The following is a 14,478-nucleotide window of genomic DNA, read 5'->3' on the forward strand; positions in this document are numbered from 1 at the left end:
GTCCCCTTTTCTGTGGTCCTGTACCCAGGGGCCCTGCCCGGTGCGGGGTGTGTTTCTGTGCTGGTCACCTTGGCAGCCAACTGGGGCCCAAGGGTGCCCAGCAGGGGCCGCGGCTAATGGCTCCCGGCTGGGAGGTGGTCCGCAGGGGCCCCACGCAAGCCTTCTCAGGAGGTTTGGGGCCCCCACGTGGCCCTCAGCAGATACCTTTAGTCTGAGCTCTGAATGGCTCCACGTGGGGAGGCGGGGGTGCCCATGCCTTGCTCCCTCCCCCTGACCGTCCTCTCCTCAGGCAGGCTTCCCCTTCTCTTTTCTCTCCTGCCACCCCATCAACACCCTCAGGGGCTGGGGCCCAGGCCTGCCCCTCGCCCTGCACCTTGTGTTGCCTTTCCGTGGCCCCCCCCATTGCCTCCCCCAGCCCTCACTCCGCCTGGCCCTCAGGTCTCCCGCAGCCCCTGCTCTGACCGCCTCCCAGCCCTCTAGCCTACCGTTCTCTGGCTGCCTCAGTTTCTCCCTGTGGCACTCATTCTCCCCTGTGGCAGCGGTCCCTCCTTACAGCTGGCCCTGCCTGCCCAGGGCGAGTTTTCTCTCCCTGCCCTTCACGTCCCTTGTGCTGTGGCTGTCCCCCTCCCCTTGCACGGTGGCCTTGCGCCCTTCATGGTTGTCCTCGTCCTTGTCTCTGCCCCCACCCCGTCCCCCTCGCCTGGGGGCTGCCCACCCCTCTGTCTCGCCCGTCTCCCCCCATCAGAGCCTCCTGCTTCTCCTCTGTGCTGTCTTCCTCTCCTGCCCTTTCCCGTCTCCGGCACTGCCCTTCTGTCCCTCGGAGTCCTTCCGTTCGTGTCCCCACGGCTCTTCAGGATGTGTCCCCTCCAACAATCTAGACGCATAAAAAGGAGACGGAAGCAATTCTTTCCCCGGGCAACCGTGTGCCCCCCAGCCCCCACCCCCATCCCTTGGACTCTCTTTCTCTCTCTGCTCCTTTTCTGTCTCCCTCGGTCTCTCTCTCCGTCCTCTCCCTTCCCTTCGGCTCCGTTGCTCTTCCGGACCTTTCCCTCCCTCCCGCGCGCTGTCTCCAGCTCCTCTTCCCTTGGCTCCGCTCTCCCCGCAGGTGCCCGAGCGCGATGACTCCCTGGTGTCCCCTGGGGCCCCGCCTCCTGCGGGTGCTTCTGCTGTGCCTGCCGCTGCCGCCCCCGCCGCGGGCGCACCGCTTCTCGGCCCCCAACACCACGTTCAACCACCTGGCGCTGGCGCCGGGCCGCGGCACGCTCTACGTGGGCGCCGTGAACCGCCTCTTCCAGCTCAGCCCCGAGCTGCGGCTCCAGGCGGTGGCGGTCACCGGGCCGGTCTTCGACAGCCCCGACTGCGTGCCGTTCCGCGACCCGGCCGACTGCCCGCAGGCGCGCCTCACGGACAACACGAACCAGCTGCTGCTGGTGAGCGGCCGCGCGCAGGAGCTGGTGGCCTGCGGCCAGGCGCGCCAGGGCGTGTGCGAGAAGCGCGGCCTGGAGGACGTGGCGCGGGTGCTGTACCGGGCCGAGGACCCCGGCGACGGGCAGTTCGTGGCCGCCAACGCCCCGGGCGTCGCCACGGTGGGCCTGGTGGTGGCCGCGCCGGGCCGGGACCTCCTGCTGGTGGCCAGGGGCCTGGCGGGCAAGCTGTCGGGCGGGGTGCCGCCCCTGACCGTGCGCCAGCTGGCCGGGCCGCAGCCCTTCTCCAGCGAGGGCCTGGGCCGCCTCGTGGTGGGCGACTTCTCCGACTACAACAACAGCTACGTGGCGGCCTTCGCCGACGCCCGCTCCGCCTACTTCGTCTTCCGCCGCCGCGGGGCCCGGGCGCAGGCCGAGTACCGCTCGTACGTGGCCCGCGTCTGCCTGGGGGACGCCAACCTCTACTCCTACGTGGAGGTGCCCCTCGCCTGCCGGGGCCAGGGCCTCATCCAGGCCGCCTCCCTCACGCCCGGCTCGCTGCTGGCGGCCTTCGCCGCGGGGCCCGCCGGGGCCCGGCCCGCGCTGTGCGCCTTCCCGCTGGCCGAGCTGGACCGCAGCATGGAGCGCGCGCGGCGCCTGTGCTACACGGCCGGCGGCCGGGGCCCCAGCGGCCTGGAGGAGGCCACCGTGGAGTACGGGGTCACGTCCCGCTGTGTCGCCCTGCCCGCCGTGAGTGGCCCCGCTCACCCTCGGCTCGGCTCCTGCTGTCTCTCTCGGCCTCGTCCGGCCTGGCCTGCCTCTCTGTCCCCATCCCTCTGCACCGTGTCTCGGCCCCGAGGCAGGGACTGCTACCTGTTAGTCCGGGCTGTGGGGGGCTGGGCACTGTCGGGTGACAATCCTGGTCAGAGGATGTCAAGGAGGAGCGGGCCCTTAGCGGCTCTTGGCCCGCCTCTTTTAGTCTTTCTGCCTCTGGAGCGTCCGCCGGTCCTGCCGTGAGCCTGGGACCCTGACCAATCTGCCCTGCTCCCCGCAAGGCTCCCCGGCCCTACCCTCCGGCCTGGGCTTGCTCTGTGCCCCGGGGAAGGTACATCCTGCCTCCTGCCTCTTGCCGGGACTGATCCTCCCCTCCCTGCCCATCCAGGACTCCCCGGAGTCATACCCCTGCGGCGATGAGCACACCCCCAGCCCCATCGCTGGCCGCCAGCCCCTGGAGGCCAAGCCCGTGCTGCAGCTCGAGCAGCCCATCAGCGCCGTGGCAGGCCTCCAGACAGACGGGCACACGATTGCTTTCCTGGGGGACACCCAGGGTCAGCTGCATAAGGTAAGGTGAGGGACCTACCCTGGTCCCAGACCCCAACACCAAGGCCTCTAGGCTGCCGAGCAGGGCCCACCCTTGCTGCTTTGACCGGGTGTGGCCCGGCCCTGCGGCAGCTCGGGGAAGCCCCAGGTACATTGACCTCTCAGGCTGTGTCTCGCCAGCCGGTCGAAAGGCCATGCCGCACATGGGTGGCTGGCTGGGTGCCACCTCCTGGGGCTCCTAGTTGCAGAACTTAGGAGGGCTGCCCGGGCTCCAGCCGATGGTGGGAGCCGACGGTTAAGGTGGGCGGGGATGCCACAGGGTGGGGGTGGACAGTGCCTGGTCCCAGAGCCAGTCTGGCCCCAGAAGTCTCTCCGAAGCCAAGCCTTGCCCCCTCCTGCTTGGCTCCCTGCAGCTGCCCTCCTGCCCCAGCACTGAGGTCCTTACCCAGAGTGGCTGGGTGATGGCGAATGAGGGAGGGGAGGGGAGCCATGCAGGAGGCGTAGGGGCCTGACCCACCCTCCGTGGCCCAGCCTGGCCTCCCTGGTATAGCAGGAAGGAGAGCTGGCCCTGTGGCACAGGAGGCTCCCCAGGAGCCCCAACCAAGAGCAGGGCACATACCCCAAATCTTGAGAGCAGACCTTGTCATCCCTCCAGGTCTTTCTCAATGGCTCCCAAGGCCAAGTGTACCACTCCCAGCAAGTGGGGCCTCCGGGCTCAGCCATCAGCCCAGACCTGCTGGTGGACAGCAGTGGCCACCACCTCTATGTCCTGACTGCCCAGCAGGTGAGGCTTGTCCCTGGGGGGGGGGGTGGGCACAGGAGGCCCGAGGCCCAGCGCCTACTACCTCTGCCCCTCGCTGCCCATCCAGGTGGCCCGGGTGCCTGTGGCTGCCTGCCCCCAGTTCCCCGACTGCGCCAGCTGCCTGCGGGCTCGAGACCCACTGTGCGGCTGGTGTGTCCTCCAAGGCAGGTGAGCACAGGGCCTGGGTCCGGACTTGGGCCAGCAGGTGGTGTGTGCGGGGAGGGCGCCCCGGAAGCAGCCTCAGGCCTGCCAGGAGGCCAGCTCGGCTTCCAGAGGTGGAGGTACGGGGCCACCGCGGAGTCCCTCCATCCTGCCCCACACGGCCCAGGCTGCTGTCTTCTCATTACCCAGCCCCGCTCCCTGGTCAGGGCCCTGCCGCCTCTCCCAGCTGTTCCCGTCCCACTTCCGCTCCAGGAACCCCTTATGGCAACCCTCCCCTCCACAGCAACGGCCCCCCTCTTACTCACAGTCAAGGCCAAAGCCCGCACTTTGGCCGCAAGGCCCTATCTGCTTGGCCCATCCCTCATGAGCACTGTCCCTTTCTGTCCCCCATACCCGGGTAACGTGCTCCAGCTGGGCCATCCTCCCAGCCCTCTCCCCACCCATTGCCTGGGCACCCTGAGACCCACATGCCGACCCAATGGCCCCTGGCCCTACAGGTGTACCCCCAAGGGCCAGTGTGGGCGGGCAGCCCAGGCCAACCAGTGGCTGTGGAGCTACGAGGACGGCCACTGCCCGCACATCCAGAGCTTGCTGCCGGCCCACCGCCCCCGCCAGGAGCAGGGCCAGGTGAGCTGCCCGCCGCTGCCCACCTACTGCCCCCGTCATCTTCCTCCTCTCCCGCTGCCTCTGCTCCTACCCCGCCGCGCCCGAGCTCCCTCTCCTTTGCTGACACCCACCACATGCCCCTACCGAGGAGCCCCTGCCTGCTGTTTTCCTTGACGTGTGTCCCAGGTCACCTTGTCTGTCCCCCGGCTGCCCACCCTGGCCATGGATGAATACTTCCATTGTGCCTTTGGGGACTACGACAGCTTGGCTCATGTGGAAGGGCCCCACGTAGCCTGCGTCACCCCTCCCGAAGACCAGCTGCCGCTGAACCCTCCAGGCACAGGTGAGGAGCCCCTGGGGTGGGGGGCCGGGGGCCGGGGCAGGAGCCGGAGGGGCAGGAGCCCCGTGACCCGCCCTGCCACCACCGTCCCCTCCCAGACCACGTCACCTTGCCCCTGGCTCTGATGTTTGAGGATGTGGCCGTGGCCACCACCAACTTCTCCTTCTACGACTGCAGCGCCGTCCAGGCCTTGGAGGCGGCAGCCCCGTGAGTGCTGGGCCTGGCGGCTGGGGGGGGCGGCGAGCCCCGAGGGCGCCCGGCCTGAGCAGCCCCCCCCCCGCCCCCCGCCCCTCCAGGTGCCGCGCTTGTGTGAGCAGCCTCTGGCGCTGCCGCTGGTGCTCCCAGAGCAGCCGCTGTGTGTACGGGGAGCACTGCCCCGAGGGCGAGGACACCATCTACAGTGTCCAGGAGGTGGGTGGGCCCCGCCCTGCCGCCCTGCCGCCGCCGCGCACCCACCCCACGCGTGCCCTGCCCAGCCCCCTCTCCTGCCAAAGGGCTAAAGTGTCTCCTTTCCGCAGGTGGATGTCCAGGTGCGTGGCCCAGGGGCTTGTCCCCGAGTGGAGGGCCTGGCCGGTCCACTCCTCGTGCCCGTGGGTTGGGAGAGCCATTTGGCCCTGCGTGTGCGGAACCTTCAGCATTTCGGAGTGAGCGGGGCATGCAGATGGGGAGGGCTGGTTGGGGGGGGGCGCTGACCGCGTCCGGAGTCCTGACAGTGTCCACTCCCAGAGCCTGCCTGCCTCCTACCACTGCTGGCTGGAGCTGCCCGGGGAACTTCGAAGGCTGCCGGCCTCTCTGGAGGAGATGGCGGGGGACGTGGGCCTCATCCACTGCCAGGCCCAGCAGGTGTGTGGCCACCCGGCGGCCTCTCCCGCCCCCGGCTGCTCTCTGCGGCCCTCCCGCCCCCGGCTGCTCTCTGCGGCCCTCACACCTCTCTCCTGCCCCCACACCTGTTGCCTCCCAGATTGTTCCTTGCCCTCCGCATCTTGTCGTCCCTCACAAGGCGGGCTCTGTGCAGGCCCTGGGTTTGCAGCAGGACGCTGGCGCCCCAGCCTCTGCCGTAGGCTTGCAGTCCGGTGGGAGACGTGGGCACTGAACAAGGGCAACGCTTCTGGGAGGAGTGTCCTGGAGGAGACAGGGGTCAGGGTTGTCCAGAGTTGGGCCCGGCCCGACCCCACCCTCTGCCCACAGTTCCGCCCCTCCATGGCGCAGCGGGAGCTCCCAGTGCCCATCTATGTCACCCGGGGCAAGGGCCAACGGCTGGACAACGCCCGCACTCTCCATGGTGAGCTTGGGGGCGGCAGGGGCAGGTAGGACTTGGTGGGGGGCAGGGGGCAGTGCCTCAGCGCCCTGCCTGACCTTCCTCAGTGACCCTGTACGACTGCGCCGTGGACCACCCTGACTGCAGCCGCTGCCAGGCGGCCAATGGGAGTCTGGGCTGCGTGTGGTGCAGCCACGGCCAGCCTGCCTGTCGCTATGGCCCTCTGTGCCCCCCTGGGGCCGTGGAGCTGCTGTGTCCCACTCCCAGCATTGACACAGTGAGCCCCCAGCCTCCTACCTCCTCCCCATCGGCCCCGCCCCTCCCCCTCCCACTGTACTAACCTCACCTGGGTCAGACCCACCCTGCTCAGGCCCCTAAGCCCCGGCAGCTCAGTCCCACCCCAGGCTGGCTAGTGGGGTACCCCTACTGCAGAGCAGATGTGGGTTCGGGCCACCCTTCCCTGCTGCAGGTCGAGCCCCTAACCGGGCCCCCCGAGGGTGGCTTGGCCCTCACCATCCAGGGCTCCAACCTGGGCCGGGACTTTGCTGAGGTACAAGATGCCGTGAAGGTGGCTGGCCGCCCCTGCAGCCCGGAGCCCTCTCTCTACCGCACCTCTGCCCGGTGAGCCATCCGAGCTGCCAGGGGCTGAGGGACGCCCTCCCGGAGAAGCCCTCAGGCAGCGGCTACCCGGAGAGAAGGGGAGCTTGCAGCCAAGAAATGTGGGCCTGGGTCAGAAGCGCCAAAGGAAGACGAGCCGGGGGAAGGAAGCGGGGGCTGCCAGTGAGAGGGGTGGCAGCGGGGTGGAGGTGGGAGCTCCGGGTGGCGGCTGGCGCGTGGCCCACGGCTCCTGCTGAAGACGGGCCTGGTCCCTGGGAGCCCTGAGCAGCTCCCAGGCCTCCGTTCCCCAGGATTGTGTGTGTGACAGCTCCCGCCCCCAGTGGCACCACAGGGCCCATCCAAGTGGCCATTAAGAACCGGCCACCAGGCATCTCAACCCAGCATTTCACCTACCAGGTCAGCACCCACCCCGGGGTGGTTCCCACGCAGGAAGGACATAGTAGGAGGAAGGGGGAGGAGGGAAATCTAAGTGAGGATTTCAAAGTTGGCCCCGGGGTAGCAGGACGAGCTGGCATGTGTCCAGAAGGAAAACCAGCTGATCTGTCTGAGTGATCATCCCGGCCACCAAGTGGAGGACGGGGCCAGGGACACCAGTGGGACAGCGGAGGCAGCCAGTGTGGCAGGCGGGTGGGACCGAGGGAGAACGGGGACACCTTGAGGCACTAGCCGAAGCCGGGAAGTGCAGGGGGAGCGGCGGGAGGCAGGGCAGAGCAGTATCAGGAGTCCGGCAGCACCCCAAGTTGGCGATTGGATCTCAGGATTTAGAGTTCGGGAGGTCCTGGGAGGAGTAAGTTGTGGCAGAGGAAGAGGCCATCCTGAGGGGCAGAGACGCAGTGAGGAGAGACAAGCCCCTCAGGGCAGAGGAGAGCTGCGAGGCTTCTGGGAGGAGGGTGTGGTCAGCTATGGCCCACCGGATAAAGCCCCCGCGCCTTGGGGACCAGAGCCTAAGGGAGCAAGTGTCCGGCACCCCAGCCTGCTCTGTCCCTCAGGACCCCATCCTGCTGAGCCTGAGTCCCCAGTGGGGCCCCCAGGCGGGGGGTACCCGGCTCACTATCCACGGGCAGCACCTCCAGACAGGGGGCGACATCAGCGCCTTCGTGGGTGAACAGCCCTGTCCCATGTGAGTATCTCTCCTCCCGGTCCCAAGCTGGGGGCTGTCAGCTGGGGGTATCCCTGGGGGCCTCGTTACCCCCTTGTGTACATGGGGGCGGTGGGTTCAGGGCTCCCTGAGGCCCCCGTCAAAGTCCAAGAGAAACGGCCACTGTGCCCTAATGGTCTCTGCCCTCACTGAGGGAGGCAACATGGGTCTCTGGTGGGGTAGCCAGGCCCGGGCTAGAGCTCAAGATGCCACAGCCGTTCCCCCTCCCCCGCCCCCGCAGCCAGGAGCCGGTGTGTCCTGAGGCCATCGTGTGCCACACCATGTCCCAGGCCAGCCCAGGAGAAGCTGTGGTCCGCGTGGTCTTCGGCCACGCCCAGCGCACGCTGCTCGCCAGCCCCTTCCAGTACACGGCCAACCCCCAGCTCGTGGCCGCCGAGCCGAGCGTCAGCTTCCGGGGGTGAGGACCGGGTTGGCGCTCCAGGCGGCCTCTGCTCCTTCCCCGGGGAGGTGGGGCCGGGCCGGGCTGCCTGCCACCCGTGTGGCTGCTGACTGCGACCCGACGCAGGGGCGGGCGGCTGATCCGCGTCAGGGGCACCGGCCTGGACGTGGTGCAGCAGCCCCTGCTGTCCGTGTGGCTGGAGGCGACGGCAGAGGTGCAGGCGCGGGGAGCCCGGCCCCCGGATCCGAGCCCGAGCAGGAGCTGTGGGGCCCCTGCCGCGGCCCCCCAGGCTTGTATCCCGCTCGAGGGGGGCTTGCTGCAGGTGAGCACCCCACGGGCAGGCAGCAGGGCCGGTCGCGCCTGGGCGGCGGGGCGGGGGGCGGGGTGCGGATGGGGGGCCGTTTTGCCCCTGGGAGCGAGCGAGGAAGCCCCAGCTCACCCCTCCTCCTCCTCGTCCCGGGCCCCGCTGCCTCGCAGTGCTCCACGGTCTGTTCCGTCAACTCGTCCAGCCTCCTGGTGTGCCATAGCCCCGCTGTGCCAGACGGGGCGCACCCCCGGCGGGTCTTCTTCGCCCTGGACAATGTGCACATAGACTTTGCCAGCGCCAGCGGGGGCCAGGACTTCCTGTACCAGCCCAACCCCCGTCTGGCCCCCCTCAGCCGCGAGGAGCCCACCCGCCCCTACCGTGTCAAGCCGGGCAACGTCCTGGATGTGGAGGTGAGCGCTTCTGCGGGCCACCTCTGCGTGGGGACCACGGGCAGGGGCTGGGCGCCCCGGCTCAGGCCCCTGCTCTCTGTCCCAGGGCCAGGGCCTCAACCTGGGCATCAGCAAGGAGGAAGTGCGCGTGCACATCGGCGACGGCGAGTGCCTGGTGAAGACGCTCACACTCACCCACCTGTACTGCGAGCCGCCGCCCCGGGCCCCGCAGCCCACTAATGGCTCGGGGACCCTGCCACAGTTCGTGGTGAGGGGGGGGCTCTGGGTGCAGAGCTGGCTGGGCACTAGGGCCCCAGAGGCCCCCCACTCAGGAGCCCTGCCCGCCCCCCGCCCCAGGTTCAGATGGGCAATGTGCGCCTGGCCCTGGGCCCCGTCCAGTACGAGACCGAGCCCGCCCTGTCTGCCTTCCCTGTAGAGGCCCAGGTGGGCCTGGGCATGGGCGCCGCCGTGCTCATCGCCGCCGTTCTGCTGCTCAGCCTCATGTACAGGTGAGAGGCTCCTCCCTGTCATGCCTGTGCCCACTGCCCTCCTCACTTTCAGAAAGGTGCACCATGGCAGGCCTCCAGGCCGCCAGCCACCCTGGCTTGGTGGCCTCGGGCTCCCGGCCGGCTCGGGCCTGTGGCTAACACCTGGTTCCCGGGCCGCAGGCACAAGAGCAAGCAGGCCCTGCGGGACTATCAGAAGGTTCTGGTGCAGCTGGAGAACCTAGAGATCGGTGTGGGCGACCAGTGCCGCAAGGAGTTCACAGGTGGGGAGGGGGCGACAGGGAGGGGGACAGAGGACCCACCTGGGCCTGAGCCCACACATCAGTGCCTCCTGGCCCGCAGACCTGATGACCGAGATGACCGACCTCAGCAGCGACCTGGAGGCCAGTGGGATCCCCTTCCTGGACTACCACACCTATGCCGAGCGCGTCTTCTTCCCAGGGCATGGCAGCTGCCCGCTGCAGCCCGCCCTCGAGGGGCCCGGGGAAGAAGCCCGCCGTGTCCCCGTGCGCCAGGGCCTCACGCAGCTCTCCAACCTGCTCAACAGCAAGCTCTTCCTCCTCACAGTGAGGGCTGTGCGGGCGGGCGGGGGGCCTGGAGGGGCGCGGGCCGGGCGGTGGGGCTGGGCAGGCACAAAGGCAGGGCGCTGCGTGGGGCGCCCCTGAGTGCCAGCGCCCTGCCCCCCAGCTCATCCGCACCCTGGAAGGGCAGCCCGGCTTCTCCCAGCGGGACCGCTGCCACGTGGCCTCCCTGCTGTCCCTGGCGCTGCACGGAAAGCTGGAGTACCTGACCGACATCCTGCGGACACTGCTCAGTGACCTGGCTGCCCACTACGTACACAGGAACCCCAAGCTCATGCTGCGCAGGTCAGCGCACCCGGCCATGCGCTCCGCAAGCGGGGGGAGGGGCTCCCCACGGAGGAGGGGTGGGCGGGGCAGGTGGGAGGGAGGTAGATGGGCCTCCTTACCAGGGACAGGGGGCACGAAGGGCTGACAGGTGGAAAAGCTCAGCCCAGGGCCTGGGGCGGGGGCAGGCGCCCTGCAGCACCCCCTCTCTGACCTGGGGCCCACTCCCTCCAGGACGGAGACCATGGTGGAAAAGCTGCTGACCAACTGGCTGTCCATCTGCCTCTACGCCTTCCTGAAAGTGAGGGTCAGCCCGGCTGACACCTTCTCCCCTAGCCGCCTTTCACAGCCGCCACCTGTGGCCCCGCTGACCTGGGCCCCCCGTTCCCCCAGGGGCCCTGGGGTGTGAGCCCTTGGGGAGGGCTGGGTGTGAGGCCGGGGCCAGCCATCCTCGTCCTCCCTGCGAGCAGCCGACCGCCCCTCCCTGCCCCGTCGTGCCCGCTGCAGGAGGTGGCTGGGGAGCCGCTGTACCTGCTCCTGCGGGCCATACAGTACCAGGTGGACAAGGGCCCCGTGGACGCTGTGACGGGCAAGGCCAAACGGACCCTGAACGACAGCCGCCTGCTTCGGGAGGATGTGGACTTCCGGCCCCTGACGCTGATGGTGTTGGTGGGCCCTGGGGCCGGCGGGGCAGCAGGGAGCAGCGCCACGCAGCGTGTGCCCGCGCGGGTGCTCGACACAGACACCATCACCCAGGTCAAAGAGAAGGTGCTGGACCAAGTCTACAAGGGCACCCCCTTCTCCCAGAGGCCCTCAGTGCATGTCCTAGATCTCGGTGAGAGAATCTACCCGCCCATCCCTGCCTGGGGCTGTCCCCACCCACAGGTGCTCAGCCCCGCACTGCCCCAGCCAGGAGGGGGAGGGGGGCCGGTGGAGTGGTGGGGGTGAGGGGGAAGCGTGGGCCCTGTCACCCTGAATGCACCACCAGTGCAGGCTCGGGGCACAGGCTGCAGGCTCACTGGCTTCCCCGGGCGCCCCCAGAGTGGCGCTCGGGCCTTGCCGGCCACCTAACTCTGTCTGACGAGGACCTGACCTCGGTGACCCAGAACCACTGGAAGAGACTTAACACCCTGCAGCACTACAAGGTGCCGGGCGGCCGGGGGCTGGGGGGCTGCCCCGGCCTCCGCATCAGCCAGGGAAGGAGCCCAGCCTCCGCTCGCCTTCCCGCCAGGTCCCGGACGGAGCCACCGTGGGGCTCATCCCCCAGCTGCACAACGGACGTGCTGTCTCCCAGAGCCTGGCCCAGAGCTGCCCCTTGGGGGAGAGTGAGTCTTATGGCCCCAGAGCTTGAAGCAGGCAGGCGGGAGTCCCAGTCCTGCCGTCCGCCTTGCCTGGGTGTCCCCCACACCTTGCCAGGGGGCGAGCACAACCTCTAGGCTGGGCCAGGAACTTGAGGCAGACGAGGCCAGCAGCTTGTCCTGGTTGGAGAGCCCTGGGAGCCCCGGGGTGTTGAGCTGAGCTCTTTCGCCCCTGCTTTCCCAGACTCCCGCCGCCCTGCCTCACCCGGCTAGGTGAGCGGGTTGGGCATCCCCAGCCAGTGGTGTGGGACAGGGGACAGGGGCCGAGGACTGAGGCCAGACTTCTGGGCCCTCAGACGTTCCCATGCTGGAGGATGGTGAGGAGGGTGGGGTCCGCCTCTGGCACCTGGTGAAAGCCACCGAGGAGCCAGAAGGAGCTAAGGCGCGGCGCGGCAGCCTGCGGGAGCGGGACCGGGAGCGGGCGCGGGCCAAGGCGATCCCAGAGATCTACCTCACCCGCCTGCTGTCCATGAAGGTTGGTGTGGACGGGGAGCTGCGCCCCAGGGGAGCCCCTGGCTGGGAAGGCCCGTGGGGGCGGGGGCCAGGACTGAGCTGGGGGGAGGGCGTGGTCCTGAGAGCTAGCTGGGTGGCCTGAGTCCCCCGTGGAGCGTGGCCCTGGCCCGTACTGGCCTCCCACACCGCGCCCCCTGCCTTCCAGGGCACGCTGCAGAAGTTCGTGGATGACACCTTCCAGGCCATCCTCAGCGTGAACAGGCCCGTGCCCATCGCCATCAAGTACCTGTTCGACCTCCTGGACGAGCTGGCGGGCAAGCACGGCATCGAGGACCCGGAGACCCTGCACATCTGGAAGACCAACAGGTACCAGCGCGGGCGGAGGACAGGCGGAGCCCGGGAGGGGAAGGGCCGGCCGCGCTGGGGGCGGGGCCACAGGGCCAGGACCGGAGCCCAAGCTTGGCGGCATCCGCCCTGCGTTTCTGACATGGACTTGCCAGATAGTCCCCCGCGGGACACGGGTCCGGCCCGGCCGATGACGCGTGCGGCGGGCCTGTGTCCCCAGTCTGCTGCTGCGGTTCTGGGTGAACGCCCTGAAGAAGCCACAGCTCATCTTTGACGTGCGTGTGTCGGACAACGTGGACGCCGTCCTCGCCGTCATCGCCCAGACCTTCATCGACTCGTGCACCGTCTCCGAGCATAAAGTGGGCAGGGTAAGCACAGAGCTGGCATCGGCAGCCCGAGGCCCAAGGAGGAGGGGCTCAGGGAGGAAGCCACAGAACTCCGCGCACAGCTCCGAGCCGGGCTGGGGAGGCGGGCGGGCCGCGGGGCACTGGCGGTGCGTTGAGGGGGACAGGGCCGGAGCTCCCCCCGCCTCCCCGCTCAGGCCCACTCCTACCCGGAGCAGGATTCCCCGGTGAACAAACTGCTGTATGCCCGCGAGATCCCTCGCTACAAGCAGATGGTGGAGAGGTACGTGTTGGGGCGGCGGGGCTGGGGGGCGGGCCTTGCCCGCCCCTAACCGGGTCTCCGCCGCCAGATACTACTCCGACATCCGCCAGAGCTCGGCCGCGAGCTATCAGGAGATGAACTCGGCGCTGGCTGAGCTCTCCGGGGTAAGGCATGCATGGCCCAGGGGGCACAGCCCTCTGCCTTGCGGCGCGCGCTGGGGTGGGGGTGGGCTTTAAGGTCCGGGCTGAGCCTCACCCCTCCATGTACGGTCCCCAGAACTACGCCTCTGCTCCCCACTGCCTGGAGGCTCTGCAGGAGCTGTACAAGCACATCCACAGGTATTATGACCAGGTGAGGCCCGGCGGCCGGGAGGGGGAGGGGCATGCCCCCTGAGCCCGAGGGAGGCCCCGGAATCTCCCTGGGGCTGGAAGGAGGTGTCTACGCCCACGTGGGCAGAGGAGAGGAAGGGCGCAGGTGGGGGAAGAGGCGTGGCCTCGGTCCAGGTGCCTGGGGAGGCCTGGGGCGGCCCCAGCCGATCCCCAAGCCACCGCTGAGACGGTGGTCCGGGGCTGCCCAGCCCTGGGCTACAGGCTGAGGGCAGAGGCTCAGGCAGGGCGCCCTTCTGTGCCCTGGGCAGATCATCGGTGCCCTGGAGGAGGACCCCGTGGCTCAGAAGATGCAGCTGGCCTGCCGCCTGCAGCAGGTCGCTGCCCTGGTGGAGAACAAGGTGACTGACCTGTGAGCGCCAAACCCCAGGGACACCTGAGGCCCAGCAGCCGCGGCAAGAGCAAGCAGGAACCCCCACCGCAGTACCTGAGGACCCCCAGACGGAGCCAGCAGCTGAGGAGGGGCCGCGGAGAGCGGCCAGGGTGCCGCCCGCCACGGGTCTCCCTGCCGCCTCCCCGCCCACCTGCGCCTCGCCCTGCATTCCCCCACCCGGCTATTTTCTAATTTATAGTAATCCTCACCTCTTCCCCCCCACCTCCCCACTGTATTTATTTGCTTGCTGGAGAATCACATCTGGAAATAAAATAGAAATACATCTTTTTAGAAGAAGCCCAGTCCCCGGCCCCTGCCTTTCCCTGCGCAGCGCTCCCAGGCCTTGCTCCCCGCTCTCCCCTCTCCTCCCCCGGCCCACCCCCCTCCATGTATGCCCACCCCACCCTACCAATTCTTTCCTGGCCCAGGGCTCACAGAACCAAGCATCCCCTACCTTGGGCTAACCACAGTCACTGCCAAGCCCCCTCTGCTTCTGACTCCCTGACAGTCCCCAGCTGACCTCCTATCTCCATACTGTGCCTTCCGTTCCCTCCTGGTCACAGCCAGAGTGCTCTTTCTAAAGAGAAAAGTGCCCCTTAGCCTTCACGGGACCCTCACACCAGTGCCGATGGGCGCTGGGTAGGACCCTCAGCTGCCCAAGGCCTCCGCACCTCTCCCCCAACCCCAGCCACTCTGTGGCCCAAGAGGTCTCCGGTCCATCAGGCTATAGGCCTTGCACCAGCCACGCCCTGCACCACCCCAGAAGCTCACCCACCCCTTTCTGGGGAGCCGAGGCTTCCTGGCCCCATGTTAGAGCTGTGGGCTTGTTGGGTCCCCGAGGACAGGGCTAGAGTGCGTGGTTC

General features: G+C 68.8%; 1 protein-coding gene across 1 annotated transcript; it reads left to right on the forward strand.

Annotated features, from left to right (window-relative positions):
* Positions 1-1,118: 1,118 nt before the first annotated feature.
* On the forward strand, positions 1,119-13,916 carry PLXNB3 (plexin B3; the record flags this gene model as incomplete). Its single annotated transcript, XM_080795150.1, is given in 35 exon segments — positions 1,119-2,153; positions 2,566-2,745; positions 3,379-3,507; positions 3,593-3,693; positions 4,185-4,314; positions 4,480-4,636; positions 4,732-4,840; positions 4,930-5,044; positions 5,152-5,277; positions 5,360-5,476; positions 5,822-5,915; positions 5,999-6,168; positions 6,361-6,512; positions 6,800-6,905; positions 7,499-7,629; positions 7,889-8,065; positions 8,174-8,369; positions 8,525-8,764; positions 8,850-9,017; positions 9,019-9,063; positions 9,065-9,252; positions 9,412-9,512; positions 9,592-9,815; positions 9,937-10,115; positions 10,329-10,395; positions 10,602-10,929; positions 11,136-11,239; positions 11,326-11,442; positions 11,733-11,927; positions 12,111-12,271; positions 12,471-12,618; positions 12,813-12,877; positions 12,945-13,020; positions 13,133-13,207; positions 13,494-13,916. Coding segments are annotated over 35 exon segments (5,811 nt in total). The 3' UTR covers positions 13,599-13,916.
* Positions 13,917-14,478: the final 562 nt, after the last annotated feature.

Source organism: Martes martes (genome assembly GCF_963455335.1).
Source record: "Martes martes genome assembly, chromosome: X".
NCBI lineage: Eukaryota > Metazoa > Chordata > Mammalia > Carnivora > Mustelidae > Martes > Martes martes.